The 20,711-nt window shown below is 38.0% G+C and overlaps 1 protein-coding gene across 1 annotated transcript; it reads right to left on the minus strand.

Moving 5' to 3' along the window:
- On the minus strand, positions 1 to 18,288 carry PRKAA1 (protein kinase AMP-activated catalytic subunit alpha 1). Its single transcript, XM_026865612.1, has 9 exons — positions 18,198 to 18,288; positions 17,056 to 17,197; positions 13,947 to 14,040; positions 12,096 to 12,240; positions 10,201 to 10,288; positions 7,816 to 8,040; positions 3,954 to 4,440; positions 3,459 to 3,585; positions 1 to 1,139 (listed from the first exon to the last, which is right to left on the minus strand). Exons 3-9 carry the CDS (start codon positions 14,004 to 14,006, stop codon positions 895 to 897), a joined length of 1,377 nt encoding a protein of 458 aa, XP_026721413.1. The 5' UTR covers positions 14,007 to 14,040; positions 17,056 to 17,197; positions 18,198 to 18,288; the 3' UTR covers positions 1 to 894.
- Positions 18,289 to 20,711: the final 2,423 nt, after the last annotated feature.

Below are 20,711 nucleotides of genomic sequence, written 5' to 3' on the forward strand. Positions count from 1 at the left end.
TTTTTCAATTTCAGATTCTGGAATAGCATGCAACCTTGGGCTGTGCTCTTAACTAAATGCACATGTTTCTGTGGAAAAGGATTCTCAGCCTACATTAGCAGTGGGGAGCTGCTGTGCTGCAACCAAGCTACTGTATATGCACAGATCAGGAGCTTGCTGACAGCTCTTCACAGAGCAACATTTTGGTTTAGCCCATGGGGTCCCAAGTCTTCTCAGCAGCAAGTCTCTCACCACTTGCTGTGGACTGAATTGTTCCACTGAGCTCCACAGAATTTCACCCTTCAGTGCGTTACAAAGCACCTACATGCATTTCCAACTGGTTCAATTTGCATCATTCAATCAAATTTACCAATTGTTAAAAGTCATATATTATAACGCATTAAACTGTTCTTGATCATTTAATGTCAAGTAAGGGGGAAGAAACACAGCATTTTTAAACACATGACTGTTAGAAAGTGTTGAGAGTTCTGACCAACTGAGGCACAACTGTAGATGGTGACCAACAAGTCACACTTAGGTCACTGAACTAGTAAGTGTACATTTACTTATAGTGCATCAGATGTATGTATTATCAGTGAAAAAACAGGAAGGTCTCTCTAACTTAAATGTTATATGCAGTCTAATGTGCACTCAATGTAAAATGTTATGAAAGCTGCCCCAACAGCATGTGATTTCCTATACCTGTATTACAGTACTGGACAGCAGACAATCAGAATTCACTCCAGCTTCATATATACATTAACTGCCCATAATCATTTTCAATCCCTGTGCAAATTGCATTCTGTGGCTAGCTTTTTCAGCGCCTTAGTTAATTTAACTTGATTATAAGTGGAAGCATTTGACTATGATTTAGGCATGCTTATTGCTATAAAAGAAATAAGCCCATATTCAAAATTATTGTGCAAGTATTTTAATAAGATTTGCACACATCTCAAAAAATTCTATTGTATGACTCCCTGGTCTTGGAGTTAAATCAGCTGTAGAAGAGTCAAGCGAAGAGCTCACTGATGAGGTAAGGGAAGTATCCGCAGATTTTCCTTGCACATCAGCATCTGAATCTTTTTGACAGGATCTATAGTTGCTCACAGAACCCGACCTCTGTGGGGTTGCAGTCCCAGACTTCGCTTCAGTAATTTCATCTGGGGGGCAAGGGGAGAGAGGGGAAGAAAATTAGGTATCGGCATCAGATCAATTATAGGAACAGAAAATATTCTCCTGATACCTCTAAATCTTGTTTTTTAAAATCTTAATACATGAACAGCTTTTGCAAACTGTATACATTTAATACAAAATACAAGTTTATACATAGCAGTAACACAGAAGGCAAGTGTCCTTATGCAAGTTATTCCTCTACTCTGAACTGTGTTCCAGAAACATTTACATCTAGTTTAGACCAGCACTTGCCATATTTTTCATGAACTAATTTCAGCATCTAATTTAGGTTACTGGAAACAAGGACAGCACTATAAGGTTAAGTCCAGTAACATTTAAAACATTTTGTAGATGCTTTTTGCTAGCATGTATTTTATTCTATTTTTGTTTTCTTTATAATTGGTTATTTATCAGTTGCTCTTTGCATTTTTATTATAATTGACACATTAATTGCTAGCACCTGCATTCATTCATCTTTCAGTTTTGGAAGTCTTTCCCCCCTAGTATGTTGCACATTTGGGCTGCAGCAGATAAAGTTACCTTCTCTATGAGGAGGAAATACTTTTGTCTTAGAAGTAATGTTCTGCTGAAGTATCGCTATTCTTACTTTAAATACTGAACAGGAGTTCGACTCACTTGGCACCAAAAAATTTATTTCTAGGACGAATTGGTGAACACAGGAAAGACTGCCTGCCTCTTCACAGCAAAGCTACTTTAAACTACAGTTTGGTAAGAGGAACATAGACAATTAACTGGTGGAGAGAAAGGAAAGTCAAATCAGCCACACTGTTGGAAGAGATCAAATCCTTCAGTTGTACTTCGCTAAGAGCTGAAGCCAGGATAGCAGCAGGCTGCCCTCTCCCAGCTGCATGCCTCTAAGCAGTCATCTTCCTCCAACAGGGAGGGCATTTGTCCTATGTTGCAGCAGGTCTGTACAGGAAAGTGATTAGTCCCCTGTATCAAGTACCATTGGATCTAAGCAAGGACCAGTATTGTCAGAAGGGAAGAGTCAAGAACTGTTCTGCAAAGCCAGACCAGATTAAACTGTCACCAGACGTAACCTTAGCCACCCTACACTCTAATCCAGCCACACTCCAGTAAATCCTTTTTCCATACCACATGTTTTCCTAGGCACGTCATCTACACCACTGGCTATAGGGAACCCTGCTTTAGTCTACTGTGCCCATAAATAAGCATTGTGGCCAGTCTCTATTAGCTCCTCCATTCACTTTTAGGAAGGTATCCAACCAGCATTTGTATGCTGTGTACTGTCACTCTATAAAAATAAATCTTTTTACAGGTTAGACCAACTGCTTTCAAGGCTTCAGTTACTGCAAGCATACAACTCCTATCTCAAATTTTGTCTACTACTAGCAGTAGTGAGTCAACTCTACCTCACAGCTAATACCTCAGCGCAATGGGGAAGAAAACTAGAAATGTAGAAGTGAGAACAATGCTGGGTAGAAATAAAGATATTTTAATAAGGGGAAGAAAAAGGTGTGGGGAATTAAGCAAAGGCAACCACTCACCACCTATCCAAAGCAGACTTATGCCCAGTCAGTCTCAAGGCTACCTTCCTCAAACCCCAACCCCTCAGTTCCTTTGCTAAGAATAATATTATATGGCATGGAATATCCCTTTGGTCAACCTGGCTATGCTCTCCAGGCTCCAACCCCTCCCAGCTTGCAAATTCCTGGCCTACTCACCGGGTAAAACATAGTGGGGGAAAAAGAGACCAGATACTATGCAAGCACTGCTAAGCAATAGTTAAAACACTAGTGTGTTACCAACACTTAGTCACAGATCCAAAACGCAGCACCATACAGGCTGCTATGAAGAAAATTAAATCCATCTCAGCTAGACCCAGTACAGCAATGTACAGTTCCAAGTCAAATTTAAATGCTTAGATACCAAGCTTTATCTTCACTAGGAAATGTTATTTACATGTTTACTTGAGATCAAAATTAATGTTTAGGTTTGGGAGTGAGGCTACAGGGACAGTTCAGGTTAAGTCAAATCTCACCTCACAGCCCTGTCCCCTTCTGCACCAGCGGTGTTTGTGCTGGTACAGACACAAATGGAGCAGTTCAAGACCTGTTATAGTAAAATGCTATTAAAAGGATGAAGCAGCTAACCATCTGATCACAGGAACACTAGACTAGGAAGAAATAAAGAAACATTAAATACAGATCTAGATTGGCTTAAACTAATAAAGGGTAACAGTTCACTTCTAAACAATTAAGACATGTTTGCATTTAGTATTATTTCCCATACAACTACATTAATTTATGTAAGTCTTCACATACCATCAATGCTACGGAAGTCCAGTAAGTATGTTCTGCTGTCCACCTGATACAGCTGTAGACTCATTTTGGAATATGCACTTGTTACTGGATTCTTCCTTCGAACACGTAGATAGTATGGATTTACAACCTAGTACAAGAGATTTGTGTTAGTTTCTAGAACTGCTTGAAAAGCACTGCTTGTTGGTTTTGTCATGTCAGCTCATTGGTATTATCAAGTGATTTCAGGCTTACCTGTTGGAGTTATAGGGGGTTTTAGCCAACAGAAAAAACATTCCCACAGCCCCAGTAGAAAACTTAGACATGTTACCAAGACTTTTTTTCCTGTCAGCATGAATAGCCTCCCACAAAACTTTTCCTGCACCGCAAGCACAAGCAGTCAGCACAGGCATATGAGATTATTTACCAGCAGACAATTTCAGACTTCCAGGCTACCTAACTACTCAGCTCAAACAAAAATTTACTGTTGTCTGGTATAAAGAGCCTTTATTCTTTTACCTTCCATTCATAATCCAGTTGTTTAATTGCTCGACAAACTTCAGCCATGATATCATTTGGTCGACTCTGACTCCGTATTCCCAAGTGCCACTTAGCTCTTCTTACACCTTGGTGTTTTGACTTCTGTGGATTCAGCTCATCGAGAGTATGGCGAGGACGTGGTGCTTCAGCTACTAAGAATGGCACTCTTTCAGGATGAGGGCGAGACAGATGGTGATCATCAAGAAAAGAATCCGGTGGGCTTGTAGCCAAGTAGAAGTCTTTGGCCTCATTCATTATTCTTCTATTATCTATAATGAGGTGATAAGCAACCGCTAAAGGGTCCTGATGATTTCGGCTGTATAGACAGCTTAGCACTTCCTCTTCAGTGCATTCAAACTTCTCGCACACTTCTTTTAATGCTTCATCATCAATCATGGTAGAGCTATAGGATGGGTCTTCAGGAAACAAGTATTTTGGAAGGTCCTGCTTAAACCATTCATGTTCCCTAGATTTAAAAATAATTAAAAAAAAAAACAAAAACCACAACACTGAGTAGATGTATGTAAAGCAAAGCTTTTTAATATGAAATTATTTTAAAAAATAAGCTTTAGGCTGCACCAAAAAAAAAAAAAATCAGTTGTCAGTCCAAGTCCTCTTCTATGCAGCACAAGACAATAAACCAGTACATAAAGTAATAAATGCATTCATCACTAGATTTTGCTACACATTTTGCAGGACTGAAAAAAATCCTCTTTCCTCTAAGTCTTTCAACTACTTGAGCTCTATAAATATCTTCGTATAACTCAACCAGCTTTTTATATAAATGGCATATTTTTTACTGCCACTATGTTAGTTTTGAGATATTTTCAACTGAAATTCTTCTACTATCCACTTGAGTCATCCCTCCCCAAGTACACACATAACAATACATAACAAAATTAAGAAGTGTTGATGATTAATTTTTTAGTAGATGCCTGGACACAGATTTTTGAATGCTGAAGTCACATGCTCCCCACACCAAACAATCTTATCATTTTTTCATTCAGAACACCCCCAGCTGTCTCTTTAAGACTTAAAAAAGTTGAGGGAAGCTATAAAAGGGTTGATTTGTACCTTTTTACTACTGTACCCATGGGCTGGTACTCATTCGTAAGAGGGAAAGGAAAGATACAGAGGAATCAAATACTTACACTGCACAATCATAGAGAAAAAGTAAGCTTGTTTTGTGCACCTACAGTAAGCTGCTTAACTAGCCAAAGGGTATGGCATGATACCATTGTAATAAACTATTGTAACTAATTTGCCAAGTTAAGCAAGGCAGGTATGATAGGTTTGAATGATCTGTAAATGTTAAACCACACTATCCTGCTGTTTAAAGTATTGTAAAAATAGAATATGGTACCCTGTGTGGGTTTTGAAATGATCTGCAGTTACTATAACCTATATTACAATGAATGTTTGAATATATATGGATAAAATATAAAGTATGCCATTTGGTTGGAAAAACGTAACTACTTCTCGGAAACCTCATCACCTAGGGCTAATATGTAACCTCTTCTCAGACCCCCCTGCCCCCCCCACCTAGAGATAACCTGTAACTGCTACTTGAAGAAAAGCCCGCCAAAAAACTGAATCATGAGGCTTTTAAAAGATCCAATAGGAGAAAAGCGCACCAAGAGACCAAGGCTTCAAGACTTCCAAAAGACCCCACAGGAGGAGGACAAAGACCCAAGCATCTCAAAGGACCCAATGGAGAAAAAGCAGGACAATTATCTGACGGGAGGAGATTGGTTAAAGACAATGGCACAAGGTATAAAAAACGCTGCTTTTTGGAACTCTGTGTGTGTGTGTGGCAGAGCTGCGGCTCTCCCTGCACCCAGCGCTGCTGTGCCTATTGCTTCCCACCCTAAATTGACTGAACCCAAATAAAAATACGTATTTTTATAAAAATTGGCTTTGTCTGATTATAAAACCATTTTTAAAAGTATTCTAGGCTATAATGTAAAGACTTGCTACAGATTTAAGAGCAGTTATACAGATGTCATGGCTTAACCCTAGATGGCAACTAAGCACCACACAGCTACATGCTCACTCCACGCCCAGTGAGATGAGGGGCAGAAGAGTAAATTTGAGAAACTTGTGGGTTGAGATAAAAACACTTGAATAATTAGAAAGAAAATATTAATTTTTAAGGAAAAAAAAAAAGTAATGCAAATGAAAACAACTGCTCAACTGACCAATGCCCAGCCAGTCCCTGACCAGCAGCCCACCCACAACAACCACCCTCCCAGTTGTACTGTTGAGCATGGTGTCATATAGTATGGAATATCCTTCATCAGTTGGGGTCAAGCTGTCCCAGCTCTGTTCCCTCCCAACTTCTGTGTACCTCCAACCTGCTCACTGGCAGGGCAGTATAAGGAGCAGAAAAGGTCTTCACACTATGTAAACGCTGCTGAGCAGTAACTAAATCAGAGTGTTACCAACACTATTTTCAGTACAAATCCAAAACACAGCCCTTTACAAGCTTCTGTGAAGAAATTTAACACTATCCCAGCCAAAAGCAGTACAATGGGCCAAGCTCTAGTCAGTGTGATCCTGAGAACATGCCTCAGCAGTAACGTACTGAGGCCAAATACACTTTCATCAGAAGCAACCAATTAATTCAGAAGCAGAAAAAGCTTCTCCTATACCACTACAAAGCACAGCCCTAGCTGGATGATTGAGCTCAGAGGAATATTTTATTACTATTCATTGCACTGGGCTTCTCCTCTTGCATGCAAACACACACTCCCCTAGAAAAATTAAGGTCTTCAATTAAACTCAGTTTGTCCTTTAAACTGTGAAGTGACATGCCTAGAACCGTTTAGGATTCAAAATCCATCCATGCTCTGTAACCAACATTTTCTGACATCTTTTTCATACCACTTCTCTTCCAGACTTATTTAAAAACATGACTGAATTAAGCTACATTCTTATCCACTCAAGTTTTCCAATGCTTAGTTCTCAGTGTGTTGAATCTGCAATAAAGTACTTCCCATTGTAATACAGTAGCAAGGCATAAATGCTCCACTTTTTGTTCTAAAGAACATGAACATTGCCTACTTTCTAACTTCCAATCCTAAAAGGAGTAGCATTTCCACTAAAGTAGTACGTCAGAGCTTCATCCTTAAGTCTCTTACAAAGGAAACTGGAAAACCTAACTAAGCTGCTACATGAAGTACAGCTCTATCAGCAACCAATTTTTTTTTGTTTGACCCTCTAAACACTCGCCAAAGCAATCAGCTTCTTCAGAGTCTCCTCTTGCAATCTGGAGCCCACGACAGCTATCTGTAACTGCAACTTTTAACTTAGCAGTATTTGATGCCGTAATTATCACTCATACACAAACTCATGCCAGGGTTTTGAAGCTATAAAGTGCTATCTCACATGTGGAATATTCACAGTCTTAAATGATTTTTCAGAGCCTCAAAAAATATGAATAAAAGTGGTAGTTATCAGATTAAAGAACCCTAACTTCCCCTCAGACATTTACAGTACAGAATACAGGTTCTTAACAGTGACGGGTGTTTTTGCCCAGGTAAGTCAATACAGTGTAGTTTTTGCAAATCGTTCTGCAGTTAAACAGCTTTGTTCCAGCAGTCTTAAACCTAGAGTTCCTCAGAAGTTCTGTATGTAAAGTATATAATTTGTTTTACTGTGATGATACCTCATTGGTCACTGGAGATCAGAACCATCACAGCTAGAGCCAAAACACAGGAAGTTGAATTTTTCATCTCAGTCTAAAACATGAACAAGCTATAAGAATGATTTATTTGTTCTGCTATCTGCACTGAGATTATTGTTCCAGCATCCTGTGATCAGACATGAGTTAACATTTCACCTGATGTCTCTGATTGTTGCTCTCTTCATTGGATCCACTTGCAGCATGTGCTTCAAAAGACTAATTACAGACAGATTCAGGTACTGAGGAGTATAAAAGATGCCATCACATATCTTCTTGAAGAGGGTTGGCACGTGATCATCATCAAATGGTAGCGTTCCACATAACAAAGCATAGAGAATAACCCCACTGCTCCAAATATCTACTTCTGGACCTGCATATAATCTGGAAAAAAGTTAGCTATTAGTGATTTGTCTTTAAATAGATTTTCTCCCTCTACTTTCTCACATTGTATCACAGTAATTAAAAGTGTATGAACTGTGGACAACTAATCTGCAAGTACTATACCATTTCAGTTCTATACTATGCCACCCTTGAACTTCAGTGTCCTTCCCCTCCAAATATGTAACAGGGCACAAGCATGTAGCTTTTCTCTCTAATATCTAACAATAATCCATGAACACAATTTAAGACAATGGCAAACTGAAAGAAACTTGCACCTACTACTAAGAAAGCCTGTGCTATATATTGTTGTCACTGTTCTAGCAAAGTTCTCTATCCCCCAAATCTGGGAGGCTGAGAAGTTTAAGACAAGTCCATATAGCAGAACTTGTCATGTATTCTGTGCTACCACCTGAATAAAACAGACATTTGGCCTTCAGTGAGCAAGAAGCAATATTACAGTGAGTAGCTGAAAGTAGCATTTGGCAACTGAGTCCCAAAAGGGGAAGTTATTAGGCTGTTAGGAAATTAATTTCCGTTCTGTAATGTGATTTTCATGTTTCAGGAATAGTACCTTCTCGACTGGCATACTGTTACATATTTTTGAAAAGCTCATGTTATAATTTAATTACAGCATGAAAGTTCATAATGTAAACTGCGTTTTTGACAAATTTTGGAGGTTTGAAGTTCAGATGTCAAAACAGCAATTTCAACAGATCTACTTCTACGAGTTCCAATTTGGACATAATTCAGCGCAAGCTGCTCCAAACATCAATGAGGTATATGGCCAGGGAAGTGTTAATGAACAGACAGTGTGACTTTGGTTCCAAAAATTTCGACGTGGCGATTTCAACCTTGAAGATCAAGAAGGTCGTTAACGTCCTTCTGCTACTGACAACAATGAATTGAAGGCTCTGGTGGAAGCAGATACACACACAACTGTTTGAGAACTTGCAAAAGAACTTGGGGTAAGCATATCAACTGTTTCTGAGTGTCTGAAGGAGACTGGAAAGTCGAAGAAGCTCAACAAATGGGTGCCACATGAATTGAATGAGAATCACAGAAATCGCCATTTTGAAGTGTCGGCAGCGCTTCTTTTTCGCAACCAGAACAACACGTTTCTGGACTGTATTGTGACATGCGATGAGAAATGAATGCCCTACAATAACTGGTGACGATCGGCTCAGTGGTTGGACCACGATGAAGTTCTGCAGCACTTCCCAAAGCTGAATCTGCACCAAAAGGTCATGCTGACTGTTGGGTGGTATGCTGCCGGTTTAATCCATCACAGCTTCCTGAATCCGGGTGAAATGATCACAGCAGAGAAGTACATCCAGCAAATGAATGAAATGCACCAGAAACTTCAATGGCTGCGCCCAGCACTGGTCAACAGAAAGGGTCCAATCCTTCTCTACGATAACATGGGGCCGGCCACACGTTGCACTTTCAATGCTGCAATGGTTGAACAAGCTGGGCCATGAAACTCTGCCTCATCCACCGTACTCACCAAACCTCTCACCCACTGACTATCACTTCTTCAAGCATCTCAACAGCTTCCTGTGCGGGAGACGCTTCAGAAACCAATGGGAGGCCAAAACTGCCTTCGATGACATCATCACCTCCAGAAGTCCAAAATTTTATGTAACCAGAATAAATATGCTTGTTTCTTTTGGCAAAAATGGGTTGAGTCTAATGGGTTTTATTTCAATTAATAAATTTTATTCTGAGCTGAGATATGCCACTTCAAACATATAGGTTGAAATCAGCAATTAATTTCCAAACAGCCCGATACCTTCAGACTGAGTATCTACTCTGCAGAAGGTATTTCACATCTACGCAACTTGACAGTAGACTTTGCCTGTAATTCCATGTGTACATCTACTTTCAAGATCTGAGCTGTAAGTGAAATTTTTTAAACCAATTCAAGCATACTGTACACACCGGATTTGGAGCATCAGACATAACCTCCATCTTACAGGAATTATTCAAAGCTAGCTCATAGAAGCCTTGAATACTCATGAAAAATTACCAAGGAAATTAGAAGTTCAGCCCACGGTTTCCCAGCATCAAGTCTGCCAGCTGAGCCAGTTTTGTAGCCTTTAAAATCAAGCTGCAAAATGACCTAAGTACATGCACATATGTATCCAATATAAAAGAAACTACCTTCCTGAAATTACTTCTGGTGCAGCATAGTTAGGGGAACCACAGCTTGTTCTTAAAAATTCTCCATCTGACATCATATTTGATAGACCTGAAAGTGTGCAAGAGCAACTAATAAAAATTCAGAGTAATATGATTTCACACTGCATATACCATCTAGAACAAGTCACTAGTAATTCAAATTAGAAAATCAAAAAATTTACCTCAGTAAAGAAGTTACACAGTTTGGAATTACCAAAATTTTTACATGAGCATGTCACACAATCCTCCATTTAGTTTACCAGAAATCTGCGTAAAATCAATCCATTATAGCACACAACCTATAAATATTTGAGAACATTAATTCCAAGACAAAAATCACTCAAATTTGGATGACACAGGCATGACAGAACAAAGTTGCTCTAAAGGAGATGGAGCAGCATAGCAAGTTAGGATTTTGGTTATTAACAAGAAAGTCTTAAAAGCACATTTGCTTCTAAATGCCAAAATGGAAGGTGCTACCACAGAGCTGCCTAAAATTCTGTAACAGGTTCTATAGAATAAGGAAACTGAGGGGTACACATGACTTCACCACAATATAGGCACCAACAGTGCGCAGCTGGTTCCTGAATCACTGGAGTTCAGTAGTTTGATTTTAGGTAATCTGTTAGTAAATAAAGTGAAATTTAGAACTCAGCCATATTTATTCATTCACCAGACCTCAGTACAGTCTAGTATCAGTAAAGAACTACAACTTCTAGAATAGCCAAAAATACCTTCTAGTTTCTTCAATGGAGGCTGCATGATCAAGACTACCATAAGCCAGAGAACTCAGTCTCCAAGAAGGAATGATGCCTCTTTACTGGGGTGCAGGGGGAGATGAAAGAGTAAAGATTGGCTAGCTTTGGTATTTTGGTACACAAAAGCTTTTATTAACCTCTTGTTTAATACACTAGTCATGATTAACTGAGTGCTACAGCTTTGATGATACTTACATTACAGGAAGATATTTTTATAAGTTACTGTACTTTTATTTCTTCACCACCTAAGCCATTTCACCCAAAGCATTTTCTATACGTAAGAAATGAAGATGATTCTCGGTACTCATATACGTGAACACCATACATTTAAAATATACCTAGAATACTCAGCATTACATAGCAGCTTTCATATGAGACTTCAAAGTGCTTTACAAGGGCAGGTATTATCTACTATATCTACAAGAGACCTATCATGATGACATGATCTCATATGCTAATATGGTGAGCTTTTCTGGTTCAGCTAGTTCCAAGAACTAGCTGCCAGTCTTCTCTTCTCGGCAATTGTCACAAACAGCTAGTTTAAAACAATTAAGCCTTCTGATTAGTTAAGCACGTATATAGGAAAAAAGCACAGGAGTTTGCAAGATCAACTGTTCTTATTCTGCCTTTTATGCTTTAATTACATTTCTTCAATCACATCTTTAGAATTTTTAAAAATTAAGAGTTGTTTAATAAGAGGACAAGGGTATTTTAATACAGCAATGCATGATGAGCTGCCCTTGCAATGTACTTCTAAGAGAGCTAAGCATCTACATTTTACAGATGGTAAAATAGGCAACAGGAGTACATTCTGAAGTGGCAACATCAGGAACTAAGTTTATTTAGCATTTCAGAAACAATACTATTAGGCAAAACTGAACAGATCAGTTCACAATTTGACCTACCCACAAAAAATACCTGAAAATCAAGTTTGAGAAAAAAACAAGCCCTACATATGTGCAATAACATAATTCTGCTTTACATTCATACTCTTCAGGTTGTTGTATTATGTCCTACCACCAGGATACTCAAATACACACATTTTATTAAATATTTCCCATAGTAATTAACAGGATCTAAATAACAAGATGTGATCAAATATAAAACAATAACACTTACCGAAGTCAGCTATCTTGGCATTCATATGTGCATCAAGCAGCACATTTTCAGGCTTCAGATCTCTGTGTACTACCATATGTCTGTGACAGTAATCCACACCAGAAAGGATTTGCTGGAACAAACGTCTACTTTCCTTCTCATCAAGCTACGACAAAGGTTTTAAACAATTATGAGACAGCGGAAGGTCAACTTGTTTTTCATTTATATGAATTAAAGGAAAATTTCCTATGACCTGCAGTTATCATTTATAGCTTTGATACTTTATATAGATTATCAGAACTTGTAGTAGAAAGCTTCACAGCTTACATCATTTTGTTTGTACCACAGGTCTAAAATGACTAGAGCAAAACATACCCGCTGACTCAAAGTCACTGAAATTTCTCAATCAAGCTTTTGAATTTGATTAGGCAGATGTTACATTCTCATTAACTAGAAACATTAGCACCAAAATACTAACTCTGTCTACTTGGAGTATCAATTAACTTTGACATTTAAGCACAGCACAAGATTTAAGTTGATAAAAGCTTCTGACACACAGCACACAAGCTATAGATTTTTAGATGCTATTTATGCTATTACCAGCTAACCCCAAACAGCAGACTTAGCTGGGCATTGAACTCGCCCTAATCCATGTCAAGGTTTGCTGTTAACTAAGTTTGTTCTACTAAAAGTACCCCAGCTATCTAGATGGCTTGTCAAAAGAGCCTTCAGAGCTGTCACAGAAACTGTTCTACTAAAAGAAGAGGGAAATAAGGGCACAATCACAGCCTTCATATAACGGGCTATATTGAAGAAGTAAGTTTTCAGCCACTCCAGCTGGATACATATCCATTCAGTTTGTACACAGTAATCGTAAATTAATATATCAGTATCAGTAGAGAGGAAAAACGCTATGACAAAGTCACACATAAACACCTGAAATGTGTTCATATAACCGTTTTTACTTTTAGAACAATAGTAGCAATAAAGTATATTTTAGTTGCTAACAGCAAAATTAATGCTGAATACATAAACCCAAACTTTCATTTAACATGGCGTGACTAGTACTCCCTGCTCCCGGCCCCCAGTAGTGTGGTTAACATAATTAACACCATTTGAAGAGGCAAGCAGCCATTTTGTGACTGAGTCAGGTATCCGTGCCCTTTCCCTCATTATTAGTTCCTGAAGGTCTTGTGAACCACGTAGACGAACAAAGCCTTCTTCCCCTCCCTGTTGGCCTCAAGATTCCTGGGCATCAGGCTGATTGCTTCCTTCCTTACCAGCCCTGAATGTCTCAAGCACTGGGCCAGACAGGTGGCGGTGATCCCATCACAGAACAGGGCAGTGTAACAGCACCCAGAGCACTCTCCGTAAAATCAGTTATAAGTGCTAAACAGCGAAACCCAGATCAGAACTGCTGCTGGGCAGTGAGACCTGTGAGCCCCCCTGGTGGCCTGGAATGCCTCCCCCATCCCCTCCTTCCTCTAAGGACTGAAGGACTTTTATCTTCCATACGATTTTTGAGTCTAGACTGTGATTGCTATACTGATACAACAAACCATGTATTAAGATCTGACCCAATCTGCAGAGGGTCTAGGTGATTAGAAATCGTAAGTTAAGTTGTATTATAAATTCTGTATTACATACACTACATTGATTCTGCTTGTAGAAACCCTGTGCCACTGTAATCATAAATTCTGTGCTACACTAATCATAATAACCTGTTAAGAAACTAAAGCTTTAATTATATTATTCCATCAAGGAATCCCAAAAAGAACCCGTTTGTCCCCCCAGAGTTGCATCACATAGGAATGATGCAAAAGCAGTAACAGAATGCAAGTCACTGATTTGTAGAGTTGGACTACTTCTTACCCTTCCATTTTTACAGATATAATCAAACAGTTCTCCTCCTGAAACATATTCCATCACCATGAAAATGTCAGTTGGTGTACTGATGACCTGGTACCTGATAAGAGAAGGTATCTGTTAGTCTACACACTCAGTAAAAGAAGCTAGTTACATTTAAATAAAACCAAAATTGTGCAAAGAGTCAGATAAAAGTATACTTAAAAAGATGTTTCAGCCAGCTTACAGCTATTGGAATGATAGTATTTTTCAGAAGTTATTTCCTCTCCTTTCACTATGTGATGCCTCATTGCCAAGACTAGCAGGAAATTTACATTTCCCACCAGGAATATCAGTCTTCGTACTTTCAGAGGGCTAAGCTTCGCCCAAACAATTTCTATGAAACTATTTATATATAATGCTACACCCCAGATAGCTTGCTGCAGTGAGGAAGGAACTCAAAAGGACTTTATGTTAGTGTCTCAAAAATACACACTCTACAACCTTAACATGCAAAACACCTGACTTGCCATAAAAAAGTGTACATCAAGACAAGCAAAGATTGGTCTTAATAATCTTAATATAATCTTTTACAAAGAGACCTAATTTATCATTACTATTTAATAGTATCAACACTCATTATTATATTTTTATCATCCTACTTCAATTAAGTTTCAACAAAACCCCAAAACTTTGAAGTTCTGAAATAACTAGTTTACGGCCGAGCTCCCCATTTAAGAGAATTTAATTCTGTTCTACATAGCCTTACCTTTAAGTTGTTTAATTTTTTCACCTTACCACAGTCAGAAGTGATTGATTTTTAATGGAACAAGAAAATGAACACTGATAACTCTTCAGCCAAAATTCAGATATCATATTAAGACAGATATTATATTGAGGTAGCACTTAAAATAAAATTAGTATTTCTAGGTACTACACTTAAGCATGCAAACACCTGAATTGTTATAAATAACTGAATTCACAGATATACTACAGAACTGCAGTGTTCTTCAAAATACTGATTCCAAGACAAGGGGGAAAACAGACGTGCTTCAGCTAAGTGAGACAAGTTATTCTTGAACTACATAGACAGCAATGAGTTCAGGCTACCCACATGAACGTGCGTGTACACATATATGTCTTTGCATCTATTTTAACAGCTTCCTATTGTGCAACACTACAATAATCTCAACAGCTTTCTGAGGCAGTTACCAACAAGAGATCTTCAAAGTTAGTTTTACCTAAAAATCTTAATAGTCCAAGATGCTTTATCTTTACCAACTTTCTCTCCAACACCTTGGCTGAAAGTACATCAGGTACTTAAATATTAACAATATTCTGAAGACATGGTTAAGACACTACAACAGAAATAGTATTTTAATCCTTTTAACCCCAAAGTAACAGCCATGCTTCTCTACAGTCAGGTCATTTTTCTGGTTGTGGAAACAGAGTTGTGGAATAGTTACACACCTAAAATGTAAGTAAGGTTATCAAACCACACAGCACAGATGACTGGAATGCAAAAAGAAGCAATTTTATGTAGGAAAGTAAGATGAATTCTATTGCTAGAGGTCAAAAACTGCAAGAGGAGATGTTTCAAAGGTTTTTATTTAAATTATGTTATAGAAAGAAAATCTTATTGCAACAGGCTTGCAATATATACTGCTAAAGTTGTGTATTAAAATTTCATAAAGCACAGCAATGTTCTAAATTAGTCAGTCTAATTTGTAATATTAAAGCTGATCCAAATACCTTAAACTCCTGTCTAACAGTTCCCCAATCTAGTTCCTAACAGCACAAGCAGCAGGAGCCTAAGTTACCAGCAAGTCTACCTGCACAACAGTATCAATTACATCTCAAACACTATTTACATATAGGCTAACAATCCTTCTGCTTTAGAAATGCAAGCTGACCAAATGAAAAGCTGAGGATCAGTCAATGTTTCCATCATCTCTTACATTTTGTCCCTTCTCTCCACATGCAGGAGAAAAAACATCTCCCTTGTAATCCCCCAAGAAAAAAACCTGTCATTTGAAACCTGTTAACAGTTTAAGACCACCAAAAGCACACGTTCCTGTTCCACTCCCAAATCTCAGCCAGTACACTGACACTTGTTTTGGCTACAGGTATGTCCTTTGGACTCATTCATGAACTCTAACTGGCAGCACTAGCAATTCTGCAGCCAAATCAGCTCAATAGTCTTCTGAAAACTAATCCACTGAAGAAGTCAGTGAGTTGATCTTACACAATGCAATTTAGCTTCAGTGTAAGAGCTGTTGCCAAATTAAAGGGAGCATATAGGGATAGCATCTGTCAGTGGCAGTGGGGTCTTAAGCCAAGACTCTGCCAATTAAAAAAAAAACCTAACACCAACACCATGATTAAGACAGTGAAAACCACCCACACTACAGAGATACAGGTTATCTTTACAGGAAATTAAAGTTAAGAAAAAAGAAAAAAATCAATGGCATTATAAATTATTTCCTCAGACCAGACATGAGGGCTCTACTCTGGGACATGTTTAATTGTACCCTGAACTCCACTGATGAACTTTTAGGCAACTAACAGATGTAAACAGACCCACTGTAAATACCACATTCAGACAAAGTGGTAGCAGCTATATTGAAGAATTCTGAAATATCAACCATATTTAGCAAACTGCACAGCTGTAATTCAGAAAAATCTCAGAGCACCATCTACAACAGAAAGCCACAGATCACTGACCAGGACATCAATAAAAACATATTTTGAGTAAGAAAACACAATAAACTTACTAAAGAGATGCCCTTTACAGTCTTGCTGTTAATAACTCATTTTCCCAATACAACTAGAAAAAAAAAAAAAAACACAAACTGAAGGAGCAACTAAAACCAGAGGTGGGTGCTACTGTAAGTTTCTATCATGCCATTACCTTTTATACACCTGTCCAAAGAATTTGTAAGCAAAGACCTAATGGAAGCTCTCTGGCCTGCAGAGATATGTTTTGTGCAGATCCATTACAGAGGACACTAAAAATGGTGCATACTTGAAAGCTGTTTACTTTCCTGACAAGACACCACTAGTACTGCCCTTTAAACATGTTTCCATTCAGTGACAGCAAAAAGAGGTATATTTGATTATAGCAGACAAAACTTACAGCTTAATTATATGAGGATGCCTGAAGAGTTTGAGGTTCTGAATCTCTCTGCGGATTTTTCCTACAACATCAAGACTGCGAATCTTCTGTCGATTCAGGATCTTCACTGCAACTTTATGCCCAGTTAACTCATGTTTCCCAACTGCAAGGAACAAGGAAGTATTTAGTCAGGATTTTCAATTGCTTCATGAAGACATTAATTTGCCCATTTCAACTGTAGCCAAGAAATACAAGCTAAAATGTTAGCGTTCCACATATATATCCATCATCTTTGGGGACGCTGAAAACCAGATGGCATGCCATTTCTTCTGCCCTACTGCAATTTCTCCCACAATTCTATCATTAGAATATGAACAGGGTATGTAAGAAAAACCTTAAATCTAACTTAAAATTTTGTCTTGCAACCCGAGGACATTTTTGCACTACTGCAAGTAAAACAAATCCCAAAACACTGCCATCCTTGCTAATTAAGCAGACCATTTTCTCTCCCTGTGTAAGTCACTCCAATCTTCTGGCTCTGTTGGTAACCCACTTGGACATGTTGTTTTCCTGCAGGTCTTATACTTTTATCTGCAAGAATTGCTCTTACTAAAGAAAGAAATGACTGCTACCCTTCCCTCAAGAAGCCTGTTTCAGCAATTACTCTGAATTACCACTAAGAGCATCAGATCAGTTTACTTGAAAACCAGTTCTTTATCTGTCCTTGGTGCAGTTTGACCCTATACAAGCTCCACAGTCTGTGCAGTAAACACCAGACCTTTATTATACAAAGTAAGTGGCAAAAGCTCCAGGAAATGCAAAATTCCAGTAAGAACTATGAGAAGCAATGTAAACATGCAGCTTCATACATTCCTCAGTGTCTTTCCTACTTCTTGGAGAGTTTAAATTTTCTTTCAACAGAGGGACTCAAAAAATGTAAAATACTTTCTAAACAGTTACTCCTCTAAAAGTCCTTAATTTTGCAAGTGATAGCAGTAGTAGCCACAAAGTTGCTAAGAATATTTTTCTCAAACTCAATGTTGGATCACAGATAAACGAGAAAAGTTAAGTATCTCTTCCACTAGAAGGCTTCACTATCTGCCCTGGTTTCTGCAGGCTGTGATTATTAACTACACCACTTTCATTGGCCACCTCATTCCTACCTGCTGAAGGTAAGTCAGATCCCAGGGACACCTACATGGTTCATTCTTGTCCACTTCAATGGGTGCTGCTAACAGACCTATGCTGAACACATCTGGGTGCTTGTCCTCACTTGAGAATTTAATTAAGATCCAGGCCTCAAGCTTTATTTAAACATATCCATGGGAAGCTGTGATAAACAGCAGTCATCCACAAAAATCTTTCTTCATTCAACAGCTAATTTGGAGAGAACTAGCAAACACTTATCAATCTGTAAATCTCATTCCCAACACAAGGTTTTCCCTGCTGCCTTTTGCCTCTATATTGAGCTAAAAACCAATGGAAGTGGGAAGAAATTCTTAGCAGAGACAAAGGTAATGATAACCATCTGAGTTATTATTCTGACAAAGCCAATTGTGTAAAATAAAGCAGTTTAGTTACTTTCCTACAGGAATTTACATAAGTAGTGGATTACTCAAAACCCTGAACCATCACAATGAAGTGGTGAGATGCCTTTTGTACCTGAGAATACAGGAAGGCTCCAACTGCAAGATGAAAAAACATATCCCCTCATTCAGAGGAGTCATTACCTAAAAATGGCACCAATAACCCAAACACTAGGCAGGCACATTTGCACTGCTGAGGAACACAGGACAAAGCCCATATCTATCACAAGTTCTATACAGACCACAAAACATTGGCAAGTGCATACCTAAAAGTGTAAAATCATGTCACCTATATGAATTGTCTTCAATCAGATCTAGAATTAAAGCAATCACAACCGGTTTTTTTCCAGTTCAAATGTGCTTGAAGTTTTAAAGGAATCCCCAAAATGATATCACCTATTGTTCAAACTTTACAGAATAATGAATCATTAACATAAAACATTAGAAAAGCAACTATTTCATTTGAATTACAAAGTTTTTGCCTATCAATAATGTGAACTGAAGCCAGAAGTATTTAAAAAACTGATTTTAGTAAGTTAAAATTTAACATTTTGTCTAGTAAGAAACAGCTTCTTAGGAACTAACCAAAAGTCAGACATGTGAATTTGCATCTTCCTTTGCTTTACAAAGTACAAATGTATATATTTGAGCAGTTCTACAGCTTAGTGTATAATATTCCGTTCTGACATGCACTGTGTTATAAAGTCTACTTTATCAGCCAATTTGTTTTGATGCGTCAGTCTATCTCAAATGAAAACTGGAATTTCATTAGAACTCAGAAAAACAATAGAATGCAATTTATTAGCTACAACAATCAATGTTCAATAGGCAAGGCACATAAAGGAGTTTTTTAAAACACATTTTTCATTCAAAGTAATTAAACAGTAACAATTGAAGTTGACTGAAACCAATTCTAGCTGTCACAGCCTTCAAGACTATGTGCCACAAACCTTGATTTAATTCATTGACTGTGAGAAAACAAGATTTTCTGCTTCAACTCTGTTTGCCCACTCTGAATAAATTATTGTAATAAAAACATACTGTGGTTTTGTGCAGGTGCAAAAAGATCCCAAAAGGCTAGTTCACTTAAGATATTTCAAATTGACTCAATGTTTTCTTCAGTAATTTTTGCCTCCCTTTCAAAATTCCATTTAAAAACCTAGATTTGTAATCATCTTAAAATACAAGTTTCCAATAAACACCTACTTCATGCAATAAAACTCTTCTTGATTATGGTTCAAGGTATCCGTTATCAGTAAAACGGCAGACTAACTGGTAACAGATTATGCCAAACTCAAAAGTAGTCAGTAACAAGACAGAACTGAAAGCATGACCTTAGATATCATCATGTAGAAAAATAAGCAAGCCAGTGCTATTTTTACAAAAACTATGTTTTATAGGTAAAATTTCTGTCAAGAGGTAACATAAGGGAAGGGTCACAAATTAGAAGTAATCAACACATATTTATGTTAGTGTCCCTAATCTTTAACCAGCCATCAGTCCTTCAAAAGAATCAGTAGATGAAGAATTTCACTTTACAGACCTAGTATTTCTCTATATTTATTTATTCTCTGATAATACCAATTGCCTTCAAACTTCACTATGGCTGTGCCTAGCACCAAGATTTACAAAACAATGACAGGGTCTCAAAGTAGCAGTTTCTTCTAGCTGTTGAAATGCAGGAACAACAGCATCTAAACACAGTTCAGCAGGTCTACAACTGGAAAAGAGAACTGATTACAAAGCCAACCAGAGTAAACACAACATTCTTATGAAATACAGGTCCCAGTCATGAAGTTTGTAGAAAAAAAAGCAGAACAAGCATATGATAAACAAAACATTCCTGCAATAGGCCAAAAAGCCAATCTGAGGCTCAGAGGAAGGCATTTAAAACTGTGAGCTGAACAAACTTTTTCACTAACAAAAAATCCCATGAGTTAATACTGTGCAAAGGCATACTGGTGCACAGCATTAGACAGCAAACAGATCTTCACTGTCCATTTCCAGGACTCTTTTCTTTGCCTTGACCAAGATCACATATTTACATTAGTTTTTCAGTCTATATAGACCAGAGTTTTTAACCTAATTCTA

Source organism: Athene cunicularia (genome assembly GCF_003259725.1).
Source record: "Athene cunicularia isolate RWA chromosome Z unlocalized genomic scaffold, athCun1 chrZ_part1, whole genome shotgun sequence".
NCBI classification, from domain to species: domain Eukaryota; kingdom Metazoa; phylum Chordata; class Aves; order Strigiformes; family Strigidae; genus Athene; species Athene cunicularia.